This window comes from Nyctibius grandis, chromosome 6 (genome assembly GCF_013368605.1).
Source record: "Nyctibius grandis isolate bNycGra1 chromosome 6, bNycGra1.pri, whole genome shotgun sequence".
In the NCBI taxonomy this organism is placed as follows: Eukaryota; Metazoa; Chordata; class Aves; order Nyctibiiformes; family Nyctibiidae; genus Nyctibius; species Nyctibius grandis.
Window position 1 is genome coordinate 12,102,290 of NC_090663.1, and position 26,289 is coordinate 12,128,578.

Below are 26,289 nucleotides of genomic sequence, written 5' to 3' on the forward strand. Positions count from 1 at the left end.
TTATTTGTGTAAACTTTAATCTCCTTACAGTAGAAACATACACAGTACAAGCCAAAAGTAGTATAACAATTTTACAGCAAAGCTTACCAGTAAAATGCAAAACTAATTTGTATCAAATTCGTAAAAAACTGTGCACTTTCTCAAACTTAACTTTGTTCAGCACATCGTTTTGATTTATATATAAGGCATTAATTCTATAAGAATCATTTACTATATTCCAAAATCGCATGACCTAGGTGTAACACTCTATAGCCTGATACCATTTTTGTTCCTTTCGATATTTACAGATTTAATCTACCTGCATTGACATGTAGCATAGAAGCACTAAGAACAAATACAAGCTTTGCCAATACTCGTTTCACATTGAAAAAGTTACATAAAAAAAAAGCTCAATTGTGCATTGCAATAGCTTGGTTCTGCTGCAGCCATGACTGCAGTTGAAGAATAATTTCCCCTTTCGGCATGCTTCCTCACTTCCAGTAGTATTTTGGTCTTTCAAAATGCAGAACTGAATCTGCTCTGAACCTGCAGGAACTGGAATTGGACCCCATTTTTACCAGCTACCCAAAATTTGTTTTCTTCCTCCCCGCCCCAGAACACAGCTCTTAAATTTCTTTGAAAGTTAAATCTTCTATGAATGGCATAACTGAATTCATTCTAGCTACTATGTACAGAAATGGCTCAGGCAATTAAGTTAGTCCACCTTGTCATTAGTCAACAGGAAGTATAATTACTGTAGCTGTAAAGGAGGTATCTAGTGTTCCAGAATAAGTGAGTTTACTTATGGTGAGAGTTTTCTCAATTCTATTTACATGACAACTTCAGGCTCAATGTTAAATAGCAAGTCATCATTTCCTCTTCGAACTTCAAGTAGTAGAGGTGATTCATTCATCACAGCCTCTTGCAGGTCACTGGAAGTCATCAAAGGACGCCCATTGACTTTAACAATGATATCTCCATCTTGGATCCCTCCTCTGTAAAGACAAGAAGAAAAAAGCAGTTAAGTATGCCTTCTATGCAGAGAAAGAGTACAAAGACTATTCACCATCTCTTTGGCCAATATGATAAATTTTTACTTCTTTTAGTTTCCATTGAAAGGAAATTCCACCCTACTGACTGCGAAAGAATAATCAGTAGTACTCACTAAATGAAAAATCAGGTTCACATTATTTCATTGAGGGTTTTCTTCTAAAACAGCAAAAAACACACCGACAGTAAAAGTATTCTACCTTTCTCTTTGTCTTCCACAAGACTACAGCCAAGGGGAAGCAGAAAAGACTTTTAGCCATGACTGACTCACTCCACTCCATCCATTTGCAAGAACATGCTTTTATCTCTCCAGCATGTATTTCAAGCATTGGAAATTAAACCTCTCTCAAAATTTCAAGAGAAGCAAAGTGTACCAACTGAACTACCGGTCAATCATTTCTCTCTTGCTGTTCAGATGTAATCCAGAATAGCTGCTTTTATTGCCTTTGCATATTCTTAATAATTCCTAAAGTAATTTTAGAAGTGTCTTCTTTTTTTTTTCCAACTGTTCTGTAAAAGTCTCTTCCTCTAAGATAAAGCATTGTCTCGGATACTAGCTCTGACAGTGTCTTATGTGAATGTTATCTTGTTTCCTGTTTAAACTCAATCCAAGTTTCTATTTATTAATATTCAACATACTTGTCAAAAATAAAATTTGGTTCATTGTATGTGGGGTGTTCTGTAAATCTGCACACTGTTAGTGTTTCATAATCTCATTTTAAAAGTTCTGATACTGAAATATTTCACTTTTGTAGATGTGAGTAGAATCTTAGCACAAATATTTTAACTTTTTTTTTTTAACCTAAATGCACAATTTTTAATTGTTTAAATATAAATCAAGACTGGTATGAGAAAGTACTTGAATATAAATAGAAATATTACCTACTAGTATCTATTTGGAGATTTATTTATGGTGAAGAAAATAATGTGCTCCACATACCTATGAGAAGGTGAGTTTGGAACAACTTCATGTACATAAATTCCACTTCTGACATCAGGAAAATCAGCATTATTGTGTTTCAGTTCTTCCACCAAGCTAAAAGAAGAACAAAATTATATAGCATTTGATCCCACTACAAAAGCAGTAGCATCCAAAATTATTTATTTATTCTCAAATTTTTTTGTGACCAAAAATGAATGACTTAAACAGTTAATTGTTTGCCTCTTGTTCCTCTGATGAGAATGTAGGGGATTTGAATTTGGATTAAAACAAGTAACATAGATTCTAAGGAGACAAAACTACTTACCTGTGCAAAGCATGCTATATTTAATGGTCTCATACATCTGCAAGAACCTGACTATTTGTAGCAGTAGCATAGAGGGCACTGTAGAAGAGCACAGGGACAGGGACTGTCTGTCCTAGGTGCTGTATAGGGACAAAAGACATTCCTGCCCCAAATAATTAATGCTGGTGATGGGGCAGAAATTTGCAAACGATTTTGCTTCTTTCATTTTGCAAGTCATTCTTAATTTTTTACTTAGAACAATATAGCTTTTAATAACTTCAGTCATCAGACAGATCAGAACTGTGAGAGTTTTCCAAGGCAATGTTAGCTTCCTCGAGTTTTCTTGAGGAATTATTTGTGCATCCCTTTCTAAAGAATGAAGACAGGAACCAGATGCAAAATAGAGATCTAAAAACATCCTCTCATTTGTGAGGAGATGACATCATTCAGGTCTGTGTACAGCGTGGGTTAAAACCCATTTCTAGAAAGAAAAGGTTTTAAACTAATGATGGATTACTCTGCTGTCTGCCATGAAAACCTGGGGTCCCTCAGATGGAAAACAAGCCAAAATGGCTGCACACAGCTTCACTTCATTTGATTTTGTCTGAGGAAGCTAACAATTAAATGACTAAAGCAAACACACCAAGGGAAGTAGTCTTTTCCTGAAAATAGGCCTGGAGACATCTTACACTGCTTCATTAGACGCCACAAAAGCAGTAAAATCTCACATCATGTTCACTTCATAATTATGCAGAGAAACATTCTGAGTTTCTCTCCATCTGTGGTGGCCCGGTGATGTTATTGCCATTACACTGATTTGTTCCAGCTGAGGATCTGACCCTTTGGGGAGGATTGTAAGAATGTAACTCAATAAACAAAGATGGCTTTACTACAGCTGGAAATTATCTTGTTTAATTTTGTAGTCTACTGCCACATTGGAAACGTGCCTACTGCTGGGAAAGAACACAAGCATAAGACTCCTCATTTGTTATTCCAGCAAGACACAAAGCAACGTGAGAAAGAAGAGACGGTAAAGAACTGGATGAGGGTGTCCATATTCTGGCTTTGTTATCATGGAGGCATAAAGCTTTACTTCTGCACTTTAGCAACTATTTTCTTTCCAGTTAACGGTTAGATTACCTTTCTAAGATACTTACGCAGGTGTTATTGTCAGCATTCTGATGCCAATGAAACGTTTCTTCCCATCTAAAAATAACATAGATGATATTTAAGAAATTTAGGCAAACACTGACAAAAATAACTACTTTCAATACCCAAAATACATGTCAATAAAACCAGGATGTATCAACTTTTAACAAAACTAATAGAAATCATACACATCTACACTGAAGTAATTTTTTATTTTGTTTAGCCTTGGTGTACAGAATGACAATCCCTCTCACTGCAAGTGCGGGTAAGAAAGAAGATCATTTACACCCCATAAGCATTTTCCTTCAGGAAATTCAGGAAAATTTCTGTGAGATAGTATCACATGACTTCAGTAAATGGAAAATTTTGTTAATCACCATTTCACTTGAAACTGGTCAAGACAATTTAATCATATGGTGTTCTCATTAAAATGTAGAAATGGGATTTAAAGAAATTAAAATTTCCCCTTTTCAGAGAAAGAACAACCAAAAGACTCACACTGATTCTAATACAAATGGCTTGTTATTTCTACTCCAAAGAATGAAAAGCAAGTTTTAAAAAAACCCACAGACTTTAGCCAGGACTCTACAGAATTTGACATGGTGAAAATTCACTCCTTTAGGAACAGCATCACATTTCTGTAGTTGGCTTTTAGTAGTCATGATATTGCACAGCTGTCTTATGAAAAAAATGCAGTTTGATGACTTCCTGAAGTGAGTGCTTCGGTAGTTAGCTATATCCGGTGTGAAACAATATTTCCCTTCACTTGTTCCAACACAACTACTTCACAATTTATTTGAGCTTCTCCATGTTCTCATGTGAGGAAAGAGCTTGAAAAAGAGATGTATAGAGTCTCCTTGAACTCTTATTCTTTCCAAGAAAAATAGTCCCAAGTAAAGGAATTAGTCCTGAATCTTACACAAGTCCAATATTCCCATCAGTGTCAGTGCAAATGTCAACTACTGAACACCGGATTTACTACACTCTGAACAATCTTACAGCTGGAAGTGTCATCCCTGCTTTTCCCTGAAATGTTCTGGCTCTCCTACATTTTAAAGTGAAACTAATGAGATCAAAATCAGCTATAGTAGGAGTGTCACGAAGAAGTCCAATTACTCAAAATTAAAGTCTCAAAAGCTTTGGGCATGGCCATGAACTAGTGCTCTCATAGTGCTTCTCTAGTCTACATGGCATAAATTTAAGTTTTCACTTTTAAAAATACCCCAACTTGATAACTCTCCCACTGAAAATAACCCCCCTGCCCCTACAATGTGGACAGTTAAATGATGAAGTTGTCTTCATGAGACACAGATGACAGACTCTCTGGTGACAGTTTACTGTCTGCATTAAACAGTTTGCTGCTGGTCATTGCCTGTGTGATGCAAAAATATGCAGAAGCACAAAGCATACTCTGGGGGCTGAGTTCGGAATGTTTACATGAAAGAAAAATGAAAGGAAAGAAGGGACAAAAGAAATTGATCTGGAAGAAACAAAACAGTAAGGAGAAGATTGGGCAAGAATGAAAAACCACAGTAGAGATGCCGCTGATCGAAAACAGAATTATTTCCCCAGTGGCTAATGATACATGTAAAAAGAAGGCTTTGGGAAAACAAAAATGTCTGATAACTACAGACTTATTCACACCTAAAAGCCTCATTCCATCTTCATCTTCGGGTACTATTTCACCCCTGTTCATGCATTAACATTCAAAACAGCCTTCTGCCCTCTCTCACACAGTAAGTTTAACACACTGCAAATAGCGGTTCATACGATACCAGTAGCAGGCTATGGTATAAAGTAAAACTAATAGCTATGAGCTATGAATTATTTTAGCAGCTGGGTATAGATTCCTCCTCTTCCCACCCCCAGCCATTTCATATGTTAGAATACAGGTAAAGAAACTGCAGGCCTTTTGTTTTGCAAAAGTCTATTCCATTCAAGTTTAACCCAATCAAACATCTTGCACAAACCCCAAATTTTTCATCAACAATGTTTAGAGGGAAAATAATTGTCCAGTTTATTAGAAGTATCAGCAGAGACTGAACAGGCACAGACAACCAGTTGTAGTGTTTTATCATCCCAAAGGACAGGCATTTTGACGTCAGGGTTAAGTCACATTGGCAGAACAGTATGTGGCACCTGGAACTACCACTGTCATATTACATCTGCTCTGTGAATAAAAAGTCTCAAAACCTGTCATTCTGGCAATTTGTGCAATCATGAGGCAGAAGTAAAAATAATTAAGAGACCTGGAATAAAGTGAGATCGTAAATCTAAAAAGCACGTCACCAGGGTGAAGTCCCAGTGATAGTTTAAAGAAGGTTAATATGTTGGAACAATAAGGTCGAACAAAGGTGGAACCATTGCAGCTTAACGCTGGAGCAGGGCACAGCAGAGAGAGATATTCAAATTGTATTTCGTTTTTGTAAAGACCAGGCCAGATTAAACACTGATTCCAGTGGCACAAAGTCAAGCAAACCAGCCTCAACCATTAGTTTAAACTTAAATCTGTTTTGTGTTGACAGAAAGTCACAAGCACCTGACCCCAAGTACCTAGAAGCAGTTTACTATTTACAGAGATTTCTGTTCCACAGTAAGGAAAGCATTTGCTATTTTTCTTTTTTTTATTGATGCTTGTAACAATAGAGATACAAACCAGACAGATAAACACAGGCTGAAGGCAGAAGTGTTTATGACTTACGAACTGTGGCAAAAAGAACTGATAAATCCATATCAAGGGGTCAGGTACTCAGACTCTTATGGGCATGAGTAACTCTGGCACATGAGCACCCCCATTGCAGCCAATTTCAGTGGGGCCAGGATATCACCAAGATCTCCGAGTGAAGAAACGAATCCTGCACTTTTTATTGAAGCGGCAGGCAAAACTCCTACTTCTCTGCTCACTCCTTTGGCACTTAGATTGTCTTGCAGATTGCATGAGCAGTCCTGAAAGCATTTAAGAAAGATATTCCACTGCCAAACAGAAACTATGAAAACAGCCTGAGTCTATAATGCTGAATTATGTGCAGTGTACCTTCCATATAAATTTCATAGTCGAATTTAATGTGTAGTCTGAATGTATACTCAGAAAGCCTCCTAAGCAGCCCTCATGACTATTGCTAATAATTATCAGTAATAATCATACAAATACATAGGTAAGCATATAGGTTCAACACAACTAATGCAGTGTTCTGGGGATGTAAATAAGGATACATATAAATGACTTGTCTGGTGTGGCCAGTGCAGAACTCCCCCATTTCTCCTTGCCCATCTGAAACAAGGTTTATTCACTTTTCTGCTAACATTATATGACAGGCCAGGCTGACCTCTTAGGCTGGACTTTAATATTTTGTCAAATATCTAACTTACTGTCTTCCATCCTAGAAGATCCATGTTTGAACACTTTCATGTTTTACTGTTCTGCTCAAGTCTAAACTAGGAATAGATGGCAGAGCCAAGACTGAAATAAGAGACACTGAAGTAAAAAAATCAGTCAATGCTTAAGTATATAGATGACTTCAAGAGGTAAAGACAGAATACACAGATGGTTAAAACTGAGATATAGATGGAGACATTTAAGTCATGCACCAGTTTAGGAATTCCTAACTATAAAAGCAGGTTAACATTATTACTGATAAAGCCAAAATTAGCAAAGGCTTTCAGACCATTCAACAGATTAATATCTCTATGCAGATTGTGGTAAATCTTTGGTCAAAAATACATTAGGTATTACTATGCATTACCCATGCATTAGGTAATATAGAATGTTTAGATAATAATAATCAGTGCAAATAATTCATTCATATATATAATTGAAGTTATATACAATGGATGGGACTTCAAAAATACATGCCTTCTATATAAAACTGGTAGTTATCTGATCAACTGAGGTTTAAAAGACTAAGGTCAAGCTTATTAAACAATATTCTGAGTATCTTCTATATGCCAGAGTAAATATGGAAAGAGCGGTTTCCTAAGGGAATTTTATCACCTTCAGGCAATATGATATTTAGAGCAAAACGGTAATACCCTTAAACTTATTTCTATGACCTAATTGTACCATAAGGGCGGATCCCACTGAAACTACTGAAACGTAATTTGAGCAAAAGAAAACATTATAAAAACATCCCAAAAATTCTGCTTACTAAAATCCTTATGTCAGGAAATAACACCTATACAACAAACCTGAAAACTATTACTAAAGGCCTAAAAAATGCAAACTAAATCTCAAATATGGTGAAAATATCTCCTAGAAATTCACTTCTCTATGCATCAAGGGCTTTAAACGACTGTTCTGCCTGCAGCAAAAGTACAAGGGGTACTTCAGACAAGCAAAAAAAAAAAAACCAAAAAAACCAAACAAATTTTTAAAATTGCCTGTGCCCCGGGTATGCCAACCAATGACGGTCACACTGATGCTAAGAATAAGTGTGAATCCTTTTCCTTTGATTAGGGGATAATGAGAGTGATGAAAAAAATCAGACAGTATGTTACAATCACAAGATAAACTTGAATCTTTCATTATTTTTTCTCCTTAGGGTTCCAAAGGCAAAGTTATCTCTAGGCCCTCTAGCTGGGCTCAGTGGGTTCATCATTCTCTGGAGGCAAAGGTGCCTGAAGGAGCAAGGTGCCTGATTTCAGTGGTGGCATCTCTAGCCTTCATTGAACTTCCAGCCCCAGCTACCAGGAACCCCCTGGCAGACGGTGGGCTTTCAGCACAAGGCTTGTGTCCATGCCTCTAGAGCCATGCCTGCAGGGTGAGCCATCGCTCCTCCCTGTTTTAAGATGAGCAGTTTAGTTCTGATGGGTAACAGCACCAACGATACAGACTTGATTCTCTCAGAAGCCAACAGTAACCTGGGTGAATAAATAGGTTTTTTGACTTGTTGGCTGAAAGAAAATTATGTCAGCTACTTTGAAATGTACTTTTCAGCACATAATTAACAACTTTTTTCATCAACTTCCCCCCCCTCCCCAAATCAACAAGTAAAAACAATCTAATTTGAGGAATTCAGGAAAACACAGATGAGGGGATCCATCAGAATTGTGATGGTCTCGAATACATGAGCAGATGCCTAACTTTAAAACCTCTGACTAAGGGAAGTTTCTGAAAGAACAGTATCTGAAAGAACACTGAGAGGACAATGGTGTAGGGAAAAAAACATGGCATCAGCAGCTGGATGAACTCAGGAAAAGACAAGATTAATATCAAAAAGATTCAAGAGAAGAAGCAGCAGCCAACAGGCATGACACAAGATGAGTAGGGTGTGGGCAGATAAATTGGCAAGCAAAAGAGAAAGTAAGGTTTGGCCTGGATGAAGCATTACTAGATCAGCTTTGGCTGTGCAGCATGTAGTATGACACCTTGTACAGTGTGACAGATATAAGGCAGGCACATTTAAAAAGTCCAGAGTACTACAGTTGTCAGTTGCTGGTATATTTAGATTTATACACTCGTCAGTGCAGAGGTCTTTCTTTTTTTCTGCCTCTACCCCTCTTTCCCATCTATTTCTTCAGGAATTAGCACACAGCTCGTCTTCAGCTGGGGTCTGAGTCTATCACAATATCCAGTTATATAGCACTGACATAGATGACCATGGCAAAATAAAGATCATCCACTGCTAGTACACACACTACACTCCATCTGTGGACAAATGTTTTTAAAAAGTCATTACCTTCTCCACAGTACACCTTAATATCCTTTTTGCTTGGACAATATGTGAAAGAGGAGGATAAGACTCCTTGAACAAGTCAGCATGTGTTCTCAAGATCATTTGAGACTGTAATGACTCATCTGTGTCCTCACTATCCTCAGAGGCCCTTTTTCCCAGATTTATACAGATACTGTCTGCTCTTTCAGAGTTTGAGTAACAAAACGTCTCTCCTACTTCTGTAAAGCTGTTTTCTATTTCCAAGTCTATGGTGTTCTATACTGTAAAATAATGCTGCTCCTTTCAGTAATAGGATCTCAGACCCGTGTCTTTTGGATCTTCACCAACAGATCAGGATAATAATTTGAAGTTGTCACTGTTTCTTGCAGACCTTACCTTTACTTTGTTTGTCATGTGACTCTGTGAGAAACTGAGTGATGCGGTCTGAAGGAATAGCAAAAGAAATTCCAGCTGTGACCTTCAAGGTGTTAATCCCAATCACTTCACCATCCTGTTGAGAGACAGCACTGAATTAATTTGCTCCTAAGTGACAGGGTTCAGCCCACTGCCTAGCATTTCATGTTAAAAGCTGGTGTAAGAAATTTTAAAGTGTTGTAATCACTCAAGAAATAAACATTACTCATCAGGGAGGATCTGGGCTCTGATTCACAATCCGTTTTGCATTTAACTGTGATGGCCAGAGAGACTACAGTACAGTTTGTTCATCCAAGGTCCATCCCACCACTCGGCAAGAGATTCCCTCTATTGAGTGGGTAGTGGAATCACTATTACCACTACAGTCACAATTCACCGATCTGCAAAATCAGTGCTGGTTTAAAGCAATCTATTTTAAAATCAGTTGTGCAGATTAACTAGGTCCCGTCTTTGCTGTGCATCCCAGGTTTCACAGTGTGAACGAGCAGAACTGCTCCTACCAGATCCCATTTTCCTCACTGCTATGTAAAATTGCATCCGCTCTATGGGGAAATGTTTTTCAACAGTGTTTGAACTGAGACTTAATTTGCATAGTTTGTATTAGCTTTAGGGTATCTGCCTACCATTAGCCTGAATGACTGGAAGCTGGTATGACCTATGACTCTTCTCAAAAAAATATTCTCCCACTTATTTCACACTAGCTCTTGAAACAAAACAAAACCCAAGTCACCTGGACTTACCAGATTAACTAGAGGTCCTCCAGAGTTGCCATACTGTAAAAATGACATAAGGGAACAATAAATTGGTGCTTCACTGTAGGAAATGCAATTTTTATTTCAAACAGTATTTTGTTTGCAAGTAAATGAAAGAGAGAAGGTAATTTCTTAGGCAGCACTGAAGGACACAACATTGATCACAGAAGATTAAAGGTAGGTCTTACCCTACCCATTCACATATCTTACGATTAGATTTTTTTTTTTTCCCCAGAAACAGGCCTTAAGTTAGGAGCAGCAACTTACCACTCCAAACAGTTAGACCCTAAGTTTGAGAAGAATCACTAAATAGTTAAAACGAGTATTTTGATTCTTCTAAAGACTGTCAGAACAAGGTTTTGAAATAATTAATTGCTATTTAAAGTTATATTTCAGTGAGGTGCAAGTACAGTTTTTTAAGTAGTTTTATTCATCACTTTGGTTTGTAACAGTCTCTCTTATTCTCCACCAAAGAACACAGTGCTTTACATGTTTAATCACAGTGTATCGCTATGAGGTAGGTATTACGTAAGGAATGATTTAGTAACCACAGACATGCAACCCTCTCTAGGCAGGGCATATAGCAGCTCTGAGCAGTCTGGAATTGCCTAATACGCAATGGCCTTCAAAGGAAACATCCAACAGGACTACAGGAAATGGGAGTTGGAGAAGTTCCTTGTCCAACTTCATGTTGGCTCAACAAGTTCGTTTATGAGTGAGGCCAGAGTCTTCAAGTAGGCCTACTGAACAGCCAAGAGCAGCAACTTACCACTCAAAATAAACAAAAGCTAAGTGATGCATGGCAGCAACATGAGCCGTATAAACCATTTGATAGCACTGGGCAAACCTTATAGAGTCTCAGAAGAATAAAACAGACATTAAAGTTTTTAAAACAGCTTCAAAGTTTGAGTTTAAGCAAAGAGATCAGTTTCTTATGTTGTATCTTTGCAGTGATCAGAGGCTACACACTCGATTCTTGTGTCTGACTGACACAAAGGAACCAAGATAATGATTTTTCAGCTTTCCTCAGCATATTATCTTTCATTCACTTGTCCTCTGCTTGAAGGATGTGATAACAAAAGAACTTTGGCATATGCAGTATAGCTCCGTTTAGGACCTTATGGCCCTGTTTTCTCCTGCCCCATGTTCCTGCTGTTCTAGCATTTCTCAGAAGGCAGCTGCATGCACATTCCTGCAGGAAAGTCTTGGCTGAGCCACAGGAATGCTCTGAATAGACCAGCTCTCAAACTCCTCCCATTCTCAGGAGAAAACTAGTGCATTAGCTAAGCACAAAGCATCCCTATGCCAGAGACTATCTTCATATTTTTTGGTCTCAGTTGGCAAAGCAATTCAAATATACTGTCATTTTCCTTACCTCCTCTACTATCACTATCCCATTTGGTCTAGCATTATCTGACACACTCTGCTATCCTTGTCTAAACTTGCTCATTAGCTTTTGAGGGCAGTGAATGCCTAAGTATATACAAGGAAGCAGTTTGATCTTGAGGAATGTGTATAGGCGTGAAGTCAAGAATCCCATGTTCTAATTCTGTCTCTGCCACCAAATCAACGTGTGCTCCCAAGTAATCCGTTTTGCTTAAGTCTTCCTATTCTCCGTTTACAACTGAAGAAAGTAATTCCAATTAAACCTCTTAAGAGGTTCAGCTCCTGGATCATACAGAAGCTTTTTGAAAAAGCTCACTTTTATACCATATCTTAGCACAAAAAGTAATTACCCTTTTTTTTTTTCCCCATACAATATCTCTCAACAAGTCTGAGACGATGAATATTTGTGAAGCACTTTGCATGCATAAAATGCTAAGCGTTATGACTTGTTATGTCAAATTTGATATTGAGGTCCAGCAAATAAATGCTGAAAATATTTTCCTTTCAACACATAACAGATTTAAACCATAAAATTTCAGGCCATTTTCTACCACAGTTATGTGTGCAGTGCTCTTTTTAGAATCACTACAAGTTATATACACACCCAAGGACTTTACTTAAGCTCTTTGGATTCTTCCAAGCTGCTCTGAAGGGATATAATTTTCATGTACTTCTATACAACATGCAGTGCTAGGACCCTCAACTTCAAATTGTAACTCAAACTTTGTTATATTACATCTAGATTCTTACTTGGAGTATGTGACGTGCAAAGGGAAAACAAGAACAACCACAAAAAATCCAGTCCTCTCCTTAAGTTCTTACTCGAGTGTCTTGTCATTAAATTGAAGCAGATACTATCAACTTGACTGCTCCATCTGGTTCTAATGCACGGAGATGAAAGAAACCTTGGCTCTATTCTACAGCTTGCTTGGCCAGATCAGCTGAACAAGCAGGGAGAGAAATGTGTTGATTTACTGCTGGTCTATACAACCATGTGTTACTGCCCGAGATCTACAGAATGAAAAGGGCCTGTCATATTTAACATCTTCATAGACTATGTCAAAGAGGGCAGTTTTATTTAACATACCTTTCACAACACTAATGCCTGAATGTAACTTACAGACACTGCATAGTCTTCTATAAAAAGAAGAGCCTATCACTGATTTTAAACAAAGCTGCTTTTATTTGGAGGATTCATCTTTCAGAGCACACACTTCCCTGCTGAATAGAGTGAGGATTTCATGGTCCCAGGACTGTGAAGCTCAGCTCCTCACATACCTAGTACTTACATTGATAATAGCATCTGTCTGAACGTAATCCATATCAGAGTCACGCAGGCCAAGTTCTTTGCCATCTCGCTGAGCAGTGCTGACAATACCTGTTGTCACAGTGTTCTGTAAGGCAAACGGACTTCCAATTGCCACCACAAATTCTCCTGGCCTCAGATCAGCAGAGTGTCCCAGTAACAATACTGGTAGTTTTTTCTTAAACAAACACAAAAGAAAGAGATAAGCATTAGTTTATACCTGAAAATAATCTGATTGGAAAGATCAAAAACTAGCAAGAAATTAGGAACGTACACTTTCCACTACATTAATAGAAGAGCCACTCACTATCATATACCCAAAACTTAGGCAAGATAAAATTAGTATACTGCAGGGTGTTACTGCTTTAAACTGTCTTCAGAAACAAACTGCTAGCAGCAGTACCTTTCAATTTCATCCAGAAAAAAAACTCAGCAAGATTTTGAAACAGATTTCCCCCCTTTCCAGCATATTGTGCCCTCCTCCTCCTCGAAATAGTGTACAAACCAGCTATTGACCAGTCTGCCACTCTCTCTGCACTATGTAACACTTTGCAGTCCATGTATTGGAACAAAGCTAGAAGCATTAGCCAAAATAGTCTGGGTCTTCAGGTAAAGATAGCAGAATCTGGCCACATTATTAACTGAGCTGCATTTTTTTTTCTTCTTTTGTAGCAGTTCCTAGCACAGAAGACAAAGTATTTTAATTCTAAGATATGAAAAATTTCCAGGCCTACAGAAACAGTTTGTTCAGTATGCTGTTTTCCCCAGATATACTTTCAAGGAATCCCTAAACATATATTCCAGCCAATCACTCTGTGCTAAATGAAACTGAAACAGCATTCCCAAATTAATTCATCTGTTTATGTCACTCACCTTAGGGTGAATCTTTATTGTTGCAATGTCAGATTTCTTGTCAATGTCTTTGATGGTTGCTTCATAGGTATCTCCATTCTGTAGCTGCACTTTCAATTGTTGTCTCCCTGATACAGCATTGGTGCTTGACACCACGTGGGCATTGGTCACAATTAAACCAGAATCAGACATAATAAACCCAGACCCACTGGAAAGTGGGACATTTCGACCAAAGAGAGGGTGCCTGTACAAAAAGCAAGTAATTATCACTCGCAAGGGAAGCATAACTTAGAGAAGATTACATTAGAAATCATTCACCGCCTTTCACCCTGAGAAATAACACAGCATTTGATGACCAATGTTACAACCCTTACAAAAATTAAATTAAAAAAACTGACAAAGAAAGGATCCTTTTCTGAAAATAGTGACTGCTTTTAGTCAGCCAGGGAGATAGGAACCAAGGTTTTCAGACAACTTGCAGTGTCCTTTTCCTTTGGTTTCCTATTCTATCTTTATAGGCTTCCTTGCAAAGAGGCTAGGTGACAAAAAGAGAAGGAGGAGGAGCCCATCTGATCCCACCGGTTGCTGCTTCTATACAGGAAGAAAATGACAGGAAATAGTAGGGCTGACAAATGGACAGATCCTCTAACAGGAAAAGGGGAAGAAGAAGGAACCTTGCAGCTGGACAGAGGAGTAAAGGAAGAGGTGACGTCTCAGGGAATCATGAAGCCCAAGTGTAGACCAGCAGGAAAAAGTATGTCTGGAAACTGAAAGGACTGGGAATGTGAAAGAAAAGAAATGAAAAATACTAACAATGGGTAAAATTTGGTGGGAAACAACCCTTGCTGCAATATAGACAGTTAAAAGACTTTATAAACTGTTTGAAGTATTATGACTTTTTTTCTATTAACAATTGCTGTAATGACCTTAGATTTGTTAGGGGAACAGAAAGTGCTCGGGCAGTAGAAGATGAGAAAAGGTCCACAAATTCTTCTTTCTTCCAAGATGTGGCCCTTATTAGGAAATTGTTTGAAAGTTCTGGGCTATTCAGCAGTAAAGAGCTGGAGCCAATCCCAGGCAGAAGGGAGTATCACAATTAGCGCCCAGCAGGCTGCTGGACAAACATTTACTTATAGGGAAAGAACAAATAATCTTAACTACATATGCAAAGATCTTAAACATCTTCAACTGTAACAGTCTCTCAAAAGACCAATCACCATGTGCATAAAGCTATGTCTCAGAAAACCTGAATATCTCGATTTTGCATATTAAAAATCCTATAAAAATTCTCCAATAAATTCTTAAGCCTCTGCAAAATTAGAGTACTCCAAGCAGAAAGGTATTCAGGTAATGGAGTATATATAATATTTGCAGTAATTTGTTCTGACAGCAGGCTGGTTTGAGCACTCAATGTTAAACCTGCCTTCCAGGTTGTTTTGAGCACTCAATGTTAAACTTGCCAGCTCAGCTCCAGCTTCAGTACACTGAATATTGGTATGTTTTGGTCAGCAAATTTAGTACATTTTTTTCCTATCAGAAATCATTTCTGTGTTTAGATAGGTTACATCTGGTCAACACACTACCTCTTAATGTTCTCCTTGCCAAAACAAAATCACCTCTAGTTGAAAGTGGAATAAGCAACAAGGAGCTATATTTTTCTAGCTTACCTTTTGGACTAGTTTTTTTTAAACTGAGATAACAAACATAATCCAACAAGCAACACATTTTGGTGAAGGCTGAAGAGACCTCCAAAGATGAGATAGACTTATTTATGGCAGAACATATGTATTGTAAAGTACTGTAAAGACTGTAAGCCAAATATAATATATCTACTAAACAGGAACAAAACACACAAATGGGTGGTTCTCTGGATAAATGAGTCTGCTGTAATGTTTCAGAGTATTTTGTGAACTTCAAGAATTCAAAATGAAAGTTACTACACTTGAAAATCTTTGTAGACCTTTGTTAAACAATGCAATTAAAACACAAAGAATTGAAAGTGTTACCTGAGGAAAAGTTCAATGTGCACAACTGCAGGTGCAATCTTTTCCACCACATCTGCTATGAAGTTGAATTTGTATCTTGGGCTGTTGGATTGTAGGTGACCTATACTAGCAGAAAGAATTGGATATGTTAATAAGACAATACTCTTTTTTACCAAGTAGGTGAGATAAATATGCTTTTAATTGGTTTGTTTCTCATACTGGAATAGCTTCCAATCAGGTATTAGAAAATAAATCAAAGTCAGTAAGATTGTTTAAAACTTATCCAGCATTTTGCTTGATCCCGAGAAAATTAAACATCAGCATCACTTGGCTATAAGTTCTTTGACATTTTTGGAAGTCTACAAGCCTTGTCTGGAGTATTTTTCTCAGGAAAAGTACTAATTATTAACCAAAATGCATAGGGTCATAGGATAAGTCAGGTTGGAAGGGACCTCAGGAGGTCTCTAGTCCAACCTCCTGCTCAAAGCTGGGTCAGCTACAAAGGCAGACCAGGTTGCTCAAAGGCTCTCTCCAGTTGGGACTTGCAAACCTCCAAGGATGGAGACTCCAGAAACTCTCTGGGCAACTTGTCCCACAGGTTCACTGTCCTCCATGAGGTAAGAGTTTTTCTTACGTCTAGTCTGAACCTCTCTTGTTGAGACTCATGTTTCAACTCATGCCCATTGTCTCTCATCCTTGTGTTATGCACCACTGTAAAGAGCTTGGATCCATCATCCTGATGATAACTTCCTCATGAGTACAGGAAGGCTGCTGTTAGGTCCTCCTGAAGCTCTCTCTTCTCCAGGCTGAAAAAGCCTAGCTCCCTCAGCTGCTTCTCACAGGGGATACGTCCAGCTCCACCAACCATCCTCATGACCCTCTCTCCTGAACTCACTCCAGTTTGTCAATGCCTTTCTTGTATTGAGGGGTCCAAAACTGGATGCAGTATTCTAGATGTGGTCTAATAAGTGCTGAGTAATATAGCCGCAGCATTTGGGAACCACACGTAGGACCCAAGTTAGGATTTTTTGAACTAGATACATTAGAAACCTGCTGTAAATTATAACCTTTGCACCTAAAAAGTTTTGCGAATTCACATTTAAGCTGTCACAAGCAGCCGGGCACAGCTGTGATTTAGACCACTAAATACTAAGCGATCTGATAAAAGCCAGCACGGTACTATGTTAAACCGCACTATACACAGTGTTTATGAACATTGAATATAATTCTGTGGAAATAAGGTCTTTGAAGAGAGGGAAAATAGCCCACAGCATCCTGGCTTCTAATGTCACAACATCCTGGATTCTAACATCACAAAGTAATAATACTGCTAATGCTAGAATGTCATATGTAACTGCAATCCCTAATACATGGGGACATATCACGACATATGTTAAACATACGTTAGGGGACATATTGCCACTCTCAAATAGCAATCATCTTTCATGTTCACAGCCTGATGCTTTAAAATTAACTGTGAGATCTACGGAAGGGAGTAAACGAGCTGGAATCAGATACAGCGATAACGTTTTTGGCTTTTTTTCAAATCTGGTGCAACAGCACACTGTTCATCCCAGGAGATGTAATTCTTTTTCTACTATTTAGTCAGGAGCGATAGGCTTTAAGTTCTAATTTCTAAACAATATCAACTCTTCAGAAGTGATGCTTTGCACCATCATGATTTGCTCTAAGTTCAACTCACGCTGAAGGATGAACTTACTCCACAGTAGCTCTTGCGTACCAAGTCAACGCCTGGTCTTAAGGGTTCTAGATTTACCTATTTCTAGATCACATAACATAGTAATGAGTCCAGATACAGATTCTGTCTGTTGAAAGTATATACTTTTCTTTCATCAGCTGCTCTTTACCCAAGTCTTTAAAAGGAAAGTAGGTAGGAGGCATCACACAAGACACACAGAAAAGAAACGAGAGAGAAGTTTAAGAGAGTTCTCATGCATTTTGGTATTCCATGTAGTTCTTAATTCAAAGATCATTTTCACCAATCCTTATCTACAAGTGTTTTACTGACCATTAAACCTTGTAACTTGTAAATTACTTAGGTTGAATATAAAGATTACAGCACAACAGAGCCTAACCTATTTATAAAAAAACCATGTCTCACTGATCTATTCTTTGAATGAATTCATAAGATAGTCGGTGACAGAGAACTAGTTGTTATAGTTCCTCTGGTCTCTCAGTAAGCTTTCACAATGAAGTGTTAAAGGACCTACAAAGTCAGAAAGTGAGAGGCCTTACATTACCACAGTATCCAAAAGACCTGACGCAAAGATGGGAACTTATGGAATGGACCCAACAGCAGTACCAAGGAAGAAAGTAATGAAGAAACCAGATCAAGACAATTAGGCATTTCTCCATAGAAGTCCGTGAGTTCTTTTTCCTGTTACTGGACACGGGATTTACTTCTGAGGGGAAAGAAACCATGCTTACATTTAGCAAGCTAAATTTATATGATACAGTATAAACAGAAGGAACAACTTGGCAGGACTAGATTCGGTCTATTATTTTTATGTACATTCTCATGCACTCTGAAAAATCCCTCTAACCAATTGAATATGCTTGTTTCAGTACTTAGTTTAAAAGAGACACCGCAAACAGGAATCACAGAGGACAGTCAAATGTAAGCACAATATACTGTTATTTATTTTACTTACTGGGCCACTGAAGATTTATCTTACCTTCAGTGCACAAGCAGCTTGCCTGATTATGCAGCATATCCTTTGAAGTGTACTAACATGACTTTAAATGCTTGCATACACAGCAGTGTTCACTGACGGGATATAACATTATCATCACATTTATCTTAACAGAAATGACTACATCTCTATGAAAGACAGTTGGCTAGACCCTCAGCTGATGAACTAGCATAGAATTGAGGGGGAAAAGCATGGTGAATTCAGGCTTTCAGTTGGTGTAAATCAGCATAGCTCTATGTGAGTCAGGGCAACTAAATCCCTTTGCATCTGCTGAGCGCTGAAATGTTCTGCCCATGCCAAATCATCACAGCATTGCACATGGCCAAAACCAGAGGAGGATGCCTGCCAAAGAATTCAGTTTTGCACCACTCCTGACTAGCCACCAGGGAAACATCATGGGTGGCAGTGGCTTTCCAGGTAAGATTTGGGGTAGGCAGAGAGAAAAAGTCTGAAAGAGGTAGTGGATGAATGTAAACATGGAAAAAGTGGAAGAAAAAATGCAGTAATACACAGAGCAGACTGTAAAACTGAAGCGAAGCTTGTCTTCTTTCCACACCATAGTGAAAGCATTTCTCAGTCTGAGCAGAAGTCCAGAACCTCTCTGCTGGGGTCAGAAGAGAAGAATACTCAAACCTGAAGATGAATTCAAATCTGCACTATATATTAAGGGGAAATTTGAAACAAAGGAGGATCAAGAATAACAGACATGCAAACTTTGTAAGAAAGGTGTAGCTGAATATCTACTGGCTTGATTAGAGATGAGCTGTTGTTACTAGTGTCTGGTGGGGACTAAATACTGGTGAAAACTGACTTACAAAGTTGATATGCCCTCGTAGAAACTGATCTCTCTTGAATCCTTTTCTGCAAGCTAGGAGCGATAAGAACCTTTAAACACATTATATGACATCCCATGTGGACTTGGAAGATATCACTGCAAAATAACAGTTACTCTCACACATACAGCCCTATTTAAGGGAACTGAACTGTTAGTTATTATTAATAACATCTTAGTGCACAATTATTAAACTGTTGATGTTCATCAGAAGTTCTCAATGTACTTTAAATGGGAGGAATTGCAGCCTGAGAAACTGAAGAAGGAAGCAACACGCAACATTGTGTAAGGTCACCCCGAAAACAAGTGTCATAACTGCAGAAGTAGAATCAGGGCTTTATGTCAGACCTTCAATCTATCCTTTAATTTGCATTAGTTGGTAGACACTAGCTGTTGCTACTGTTCTTACCAAAACATAAAATTAAACACGTGTATTTTTCTTTCTTGTTCGCCCCCGCCACCCCGACACTCTTGCTGTCTTGCAGAATTTCTCACAGCCCTCAGACCTCTGCTGGACTGTGAATGTAAAAGCTCTGAGTTTACAGCAGCTTTGTATATTTTGACCTATTGACCCACTCAGATTTGCCACATATTTTTTCAAAGGTCTCTCAATAACATCCATTATTTTCCATGTTATTACTGCATGTTCAACATCATCTCACACTAACCAAAGCTAATTTATCTTGGAAAAGAGCCATAATTTAATCCAATTAACTATCTGTTGTATAACCAAGATATCAAAGGTGCTGCAACCAGGTTGTACTTGAAGCAAAACCAAATTTATGTCTTTATGAGTCTTTAGCTGTCTACATATTTCTTAATCAAAAGAACTAGATTTTCCCAATCTGCTCCATAGCCACAAATCAACCAGTTTTTCAGCAGATCTGAACTCCCATCCCATCAGTTAAATTAAGTGATTAGATCTTCAGAAGCTCTCCAGCTCCTCTCACAGCACACTCAAAATCCAGATTTGGATGTAAGTGCATAAATGGGCATAAAAGATGTCCAGCTTGTTTTGTAAAATTTGATCTTACATTACCAGTTCTATATGCTCCTACCACATTGCATTTACACTGCTAAAACTAAGTGCCTGTCAGGTAGGAGTAGCCTTATTACCAGCTTAAGACTTTTCCTGCATAGTAGTGTTATCTACAGGCTATGAGTTCATTTAATAGTGTTGTATTTACTTTTTTGCAGAGACAATAAACGCACTCCAATCTCATTAACACTGCTGTAAATTGGGAACAACTCCAACAAATTTGTAGAGTTCACCTAGTATGAAGAGAACTGAAAAAAAAAAACCTCGGCAGAAATAAATCGTCATAATCCCCCTGAAGACAATAAAGCTAGACCCATTTACATTTGCAGAAGACTGAAAGTTTCTGAATATCTGCCAGCTTACTCCCTCTATTATTAAATCAACTCACATTCAATGCTTTCTTAAAGACAATACGTTGTATTAAAATCCACAATTTTATATTCATTAAGAATTTGTGAGCCTGGGAAACTCATTCTTCTAAGGCTGTTCCCCCGTTCCCCTTTTAAAACCAGCTTCAGAAAAGATCTGTGTGTTCAGCAAAATTATTATGTCTAAGGGAGGACTGCAACCTGGCAGATCTGATCACCAGGGATAAACACTGTCCCTACTGTGCTTTCATGGAAAGAAATGAAAGACAAATAAAAGATTATAATGTCTCTGCTTAAAAAGCAGAAACATCTGCTGGAAACATAGGTTCATGGGCAGCTTTTCTGATTAATTCAGCATTAAGATCAAGTTGCATAGCTGTGCACTGACCATAAAGCCTTGGTGAGTTTAATGCCACATTATGGTTCAGGCAACTTGTTTATACAATGGATGTCTACCGTGCACAGATGAAAACAATTTGGTGAACCAACACCAAAGTGGCTTTCTTGTGCAGTACAGCAATCACAACAGCCAGATGGAGACAGACTGGCACAAGCCTTCCAGCACAGACACCTCACTGCCTCGCTGACTTCAGATGCTAGTTATTCCTCCTTCCCAAGTGACTCTCATAAGGAGATGCAATGAGAACATCTCTTTCCTGTTAGCTATCCTATACAAAGCAGTGAAGTATTGTACTCTGGATATTTACCAAACACTGTACAATATTCATCCTCACCTGCAGGAACTCAAAACAAACTCAGATGTAAGAAAAACAATCATTAAAGGAATGTGACTAGAGTTTGCATTTCCAGCCAATACTCTGCAGTGCATTTCCCTAAATACAGCTGGTGGCAGCTGTAAGGCTTTGATGACAATAATACTAGTAGGAGACTTCAGGATCTCTTACTGGGCCAATTTCTCAGAAATGCAAGTAATGCTCAGTTGTTCCTCTGTATCTTCAAGGTTATGTACAGGCACACTCCAAACACCCCACACAGAACTGTGTGCGATGACTCTGCTCATGCATTAACCATATTTCAAACGTTTCTTTTAGGGAACTGAACTTTTAGGTTCATATCTTGCAAAGATTTGACTGACATGGGGAGGCTTTACATTGTGATCATTTTCTGAGAGTGACTTCAGTTCAACAATGTGGAGGACAGACATCCTGAGGCAGAACTCTGCAAAGGATGAGTGTCAAAGCCAATGTACTTGTTTTCTGGAACTTCTTTCCTCAAAGGTTTTCTAATCAATCTTTTAGCTTTCCTTGTTGCACTGACAAAATAGCACCCTTATTTTTCAAAAAAATAATTTTTTTGCTTGCACATCCTAGGTAAGAAAATACAAATCTTTCGACATCTGAACTGTCTTCACAGAAGCCATTAGCACAATAACATTGCAGGGAATTATTAACTCTACTAAGAAAGTTGTACTGAGAGATAATAAACAGCCCTTTGTGCAAGAAAGAGTCTGACATAAAGTGGCCACAGACTGCAGGTGGCCTTGTGAATGCTTTGAGCGAGGAGTTTGACACTTAAATAGATTGATATGTGGCGCTGTTAAAACTTAAATTTGCTGCAGTGAGAAACAGGGCTTTGTAAGAATGGGTCTCTGATTACAAAGGTTGTCTTCCATACATGTTTATGCCATGACTTACACACCAGCCTGTAATAGCTTATCTTTCTCACAGTAGGTGACAGAAGGCAGGGAAAAGCTAGCTGCTTCAGAAAATTCCCATATACTAAGGTATCTAGTGTTGAAGATGGAAAAAAAACCCAGTATTTGTAGCATATAGTTTAAATTTGCCTAGAAGTTCTGCAGACTGTTCCTATTAGTATCTCAGAGAACTCCACCGATCTGCTCAGATACATAAGGTTAACTGTACGAGTAATAGTTTCCACGGCATAGGCATATTGAAGAAGATCAATGATAGAGTTCCTGTGTCTCCATGCAGCACATACCCCCTTCAGTACACTGTATCTAAAACTTGCAATTTGGCATGGTGTTCTTCAAGCTAATCCAGGCCTTCAACAAGGCAAAAACCATTTTAAATCCTGTCAGTTTTGGAATTATCACTCAGTCATCCTGGGCACCTCTTTCCTCCCTTCCTTTCTGCATCCTTTACTATCCTTTACTACTCCTTTTTCATGCATCCTCATTCACCAGACTTCTGTCACTAGGAAACCACAGCTAAATTTTCTCAGCCTATCTCGGTTTATCACAGCCAGAATCTAACTTAGCATCAACATAAGCAACTGGAAATGGACAGGAGCAGATATTTCAAAAGTTGCTCCTCAGGGTCACTTCATGTTCTGAAAATGGCTTAAGTCACACTGTGTAAGGCTGCCGTTATCTGAGATTGTTTTAATGTACATATGATTAAGTAAAACTGGATTTACTTCACAACTAACTTAGCCCTTCAAACTCTGAGTCATCTGAGGCCAGATTTCTTTCAAGAACAGGAAAAAGAGAGAAACTCGACAGTAATTTTAAACTGTCGACTTTCTTCTAAACCTCTCATTACAGCCATTGTATGTTATTGTTTAAAAAAAAATAAAAATACCATAATTGAGATCTATTCCTGACTCAACCACCAACTCAGTCTGACCTTGGGCAAGACACTTGGTTTCTTTGAGCTTCAGTTTGTGCAGCTGTAGAATTGAATAAAAAAAAAAATAAATTAAAACTTAACAGAGAACCAGATGCTTCATCAAGCTGAGGTTTTCTGGGACAAAAAATAAAGCCAAAATAAAGTGAACACTAAAATAGTTGCTTGAAAAAAAAAAAGTTACCTCTACCTCATGGCTCCAAATTCCTAAGCCTATTAACAGTAGATTCAGGAGGATTCCTTAAAGACAATGTCATATACACCAAACCCCAAGCACTCAGTAAGCCCTTACATGCAGGCTAGCTCACTCATTTTGGTTAAACATTCTGATTATTTCACATGGATCAGTTCCAACCAAGTATTAGGAGTACTAACGCTGAGGGATGCTGATGTGAAATTGAACAGGCAAACGGCAATTTATAACTACAAAATACTGGAGAGACTGATCATTGCAGCTCCAGGTTGGCATCTGGAGCAACTCTTGGCTCTGACAAGATGCTCCTAAAGGAACTGCAGGAATATCATTTGACCTCTTCCCTGTCTGCACCACAGTTTACCTTCTCTCAAGAGTGAGATAGATACATGAAAGGTCCCCTATTCACAGAAAGGCTACAGTAGCCCTTTTCCCTCTGACCCCTCCCAATAGTTTTGGTAAGGTTGCTATCTATGAATAAAACAGGATGGTTAGTGGTTCACCTGACATAACTGAAACACTAATGCATGATTTAAAACTCCATTATGCATATGAGTTTTCTTTCCAGGAACACTATGAGAAAGGTAGCAGAAGCAAACCCTTAAAATAACATATCAGTAAGCATATAAAAAGATATTAGCAGCATTAACACTTCCATAAAGTGACCCATTTTAATACTAAAAACAAATTACCAACTTAAGTGATTACTAAACCTTCTGAAGTTAAACCATCAAGCCTGAAGTTGCCATAGCATATCACAATATCCAACCAAAAGCCTTAGTATGTTACTGCCAACAGAAGACCCTTTGATACCCGTAGTGTCAATATTTTAAACTGTAAAGGAGATTCACAAGGATTTTTTCCCACTTTAGACTCTACAAGGCTACAAAACTTCCTGTGAAAAAGAAAACAAAACAGGCAAAAGACTATGTTTTAGGTGGTTTATATACTACTTGGTGCTTTTTCTGCCCTGTTTGAGCTACATGGCTTTAAGAGGCGTTTTCTGCCTAGTGATGCCTGTCAGGAGAACCCATTAACCTCCCATACACCACCAGAGAAGGCCCCAGAGCACAAGTATCCCCAGGTCCCTGCGCTGCTTGTGCGGGCCATGGTGCAATGGATCTGCAGTGCAACCTGCACAGGCAATGCCACTGAAACACTTCAGCGGTGAGTGCCAACATTATGAAATGAATGTGATGTTGGCAGGACGAGAGCAAGCTTGTAACGCTGCCCTGCCAGCACACCCTGCTTTCAGAAGGGGCGACAGCTGAGGATGTAACCGCTGCCCTGTCCTGACAGCTGAATGCCCTCCGCCGAGCTCGCTGCCATTGCCCTGACAGCTGTACACCCTCCGCCGAGCTCGCTGCCATTGCCCTGGCAGCCCAAAGCCCTCTACCAAGCTCACTTCCATTGCCCTGACAGCCCAACGCCCTCCACTGAGCTCTCTGCCATTGCCCTGACAGTCCAACGCCCTCCACTGAGCTCTCTGCCATTGCCCTGACAGTCCAACGCCCTCCACTGAGCTCTCTGCCATTGCCCTGGCAGCCCAACGCCCTCCACCAAGCTCACTTCCCTGCTGTCAGTGCATTTGCGCCTTGCGCACAGGAGCACTGCCGCAGTGACGTGCACAATGCTGAGGCACCCACGGCCATGCTACCGAGGGGACACCTTCCCAAACCTCAGCCTGAGGCATCCAGCCCACACAAAGGATCAAGGAGGTGGATTTTTGCCATTCAGAAAAGACCTGAGCACCCCTTCCCCATGCCACAGCGATCACGGGCTGCTGCGCAAGGTGCCTTGACCTTGTAGCCTCTTACAGTCCCTGGAGCCACCCAGCCTTCCCAGGTCACTGAAAACCATGATTTTTCTCAGCCTGGAAACCAGGACGCCCCTGTGCTGCCCACCCACCACCCTCTGACCCACGGGCAGGCCCCACCAGGCTCCTACCCGATTCACAGGCTCCCTTCTGGACGTGGGCGATGGCGGGCAGGCCGTGCTGCAGCGCCTTGCGGCTCACCGCCTTCAGCTGGCAGATGTTGTCGTAGGTCCGGCCGTCGCTGCCGCACACCTGGGCGCTGAGCTTGCACTGGCAGACCCCCTTGGCGAAGCGCTTGCCCATGGGGTAGCGGCAGTCGAGGCTGTCCCCGCAGGGAGGGTCCTCTTTGCGGCCGCAGGAGTCCCCCTCGCCCGCGGCGCAGATGAGGCAGCAGTTGCAGCGGTCCGGGACGTAGCCGCTGGGGCAGCTGGGGCTGGGGCACTTGGAGACATCGCAACGGGTCGGGCACTTGGCTCGGGCAGCCGAGAGCTCCGCGGCGGCGGGGCTGCAGCCGAGGGAGAGCAGGAGCAAGGGGCTCAGCAGCGACACCCGCATCCTCGGCGGGCTGCTGGCGGGGAGAGCGGCGGAGAAGGGGTGCGAGCCCGCCCGGCCCGAGGGGAGGAGGCGGCGGAGAAGGGGTGCGAGCCCGCCCGGCCCGAGGGGAGGAGGCGGCGGGGAAGGTGCAATCGCCGTGCAGCGAGTGAAGGGCAAGTCGGGCTTTATGCACACACGGGAGGGAAAAAGTGTCTTCTGCCCCGAGCAGAGCTGCTGCAGGCGGAGCGGGAAAGAGCAGCAGATGGAAGGAAGGAGGCCGGAGTGTAAAGCCGCGGAGTCAAGGCCGGCTCAGCGCGTCCGAGGCGCGGCAGCTCAGCTGCTCCTCGGCACTAGCTCGCAGGGCTGAGGCGCCGAGCCATGGCCAAGCTGCCGCGCAAGGTGAGCGCCGTCCCCAG

The 26,289-nt window shown here is 40.0% G+C and overlaps 1 protein-coding gene across 1 annotated transcript; it reads right to left on the reverse strand.

Annotated features, from left to right (window-relative positions):
• HTRA3 (HtrA serine peptidase 3) lies at positions 1-26,289 on the reverse strand. Its single transcript, XM_068403271.1, has 9 exons — positions 25,471-26,289; positions 15,793-15,892; positions 13,808-14,030; positions 12,918-13,112; positions 10,231-10,263; positions 9,452-9,566; positions 3,413-3,461; positions 1,970-2,065; positions 1-974 (listed from the first exon to the last, which is right to left on the reverse strand). Exons 1-9 carry the CDS (start codon positions 25,892-25,894, stop codon positions 809-811), a joined length of 1,401 nt encoding a protein of 466 aa, XP_068259372.1. The 5' UTR covers positions 25,895-26,289; the 3' UTR covers positions 1-808.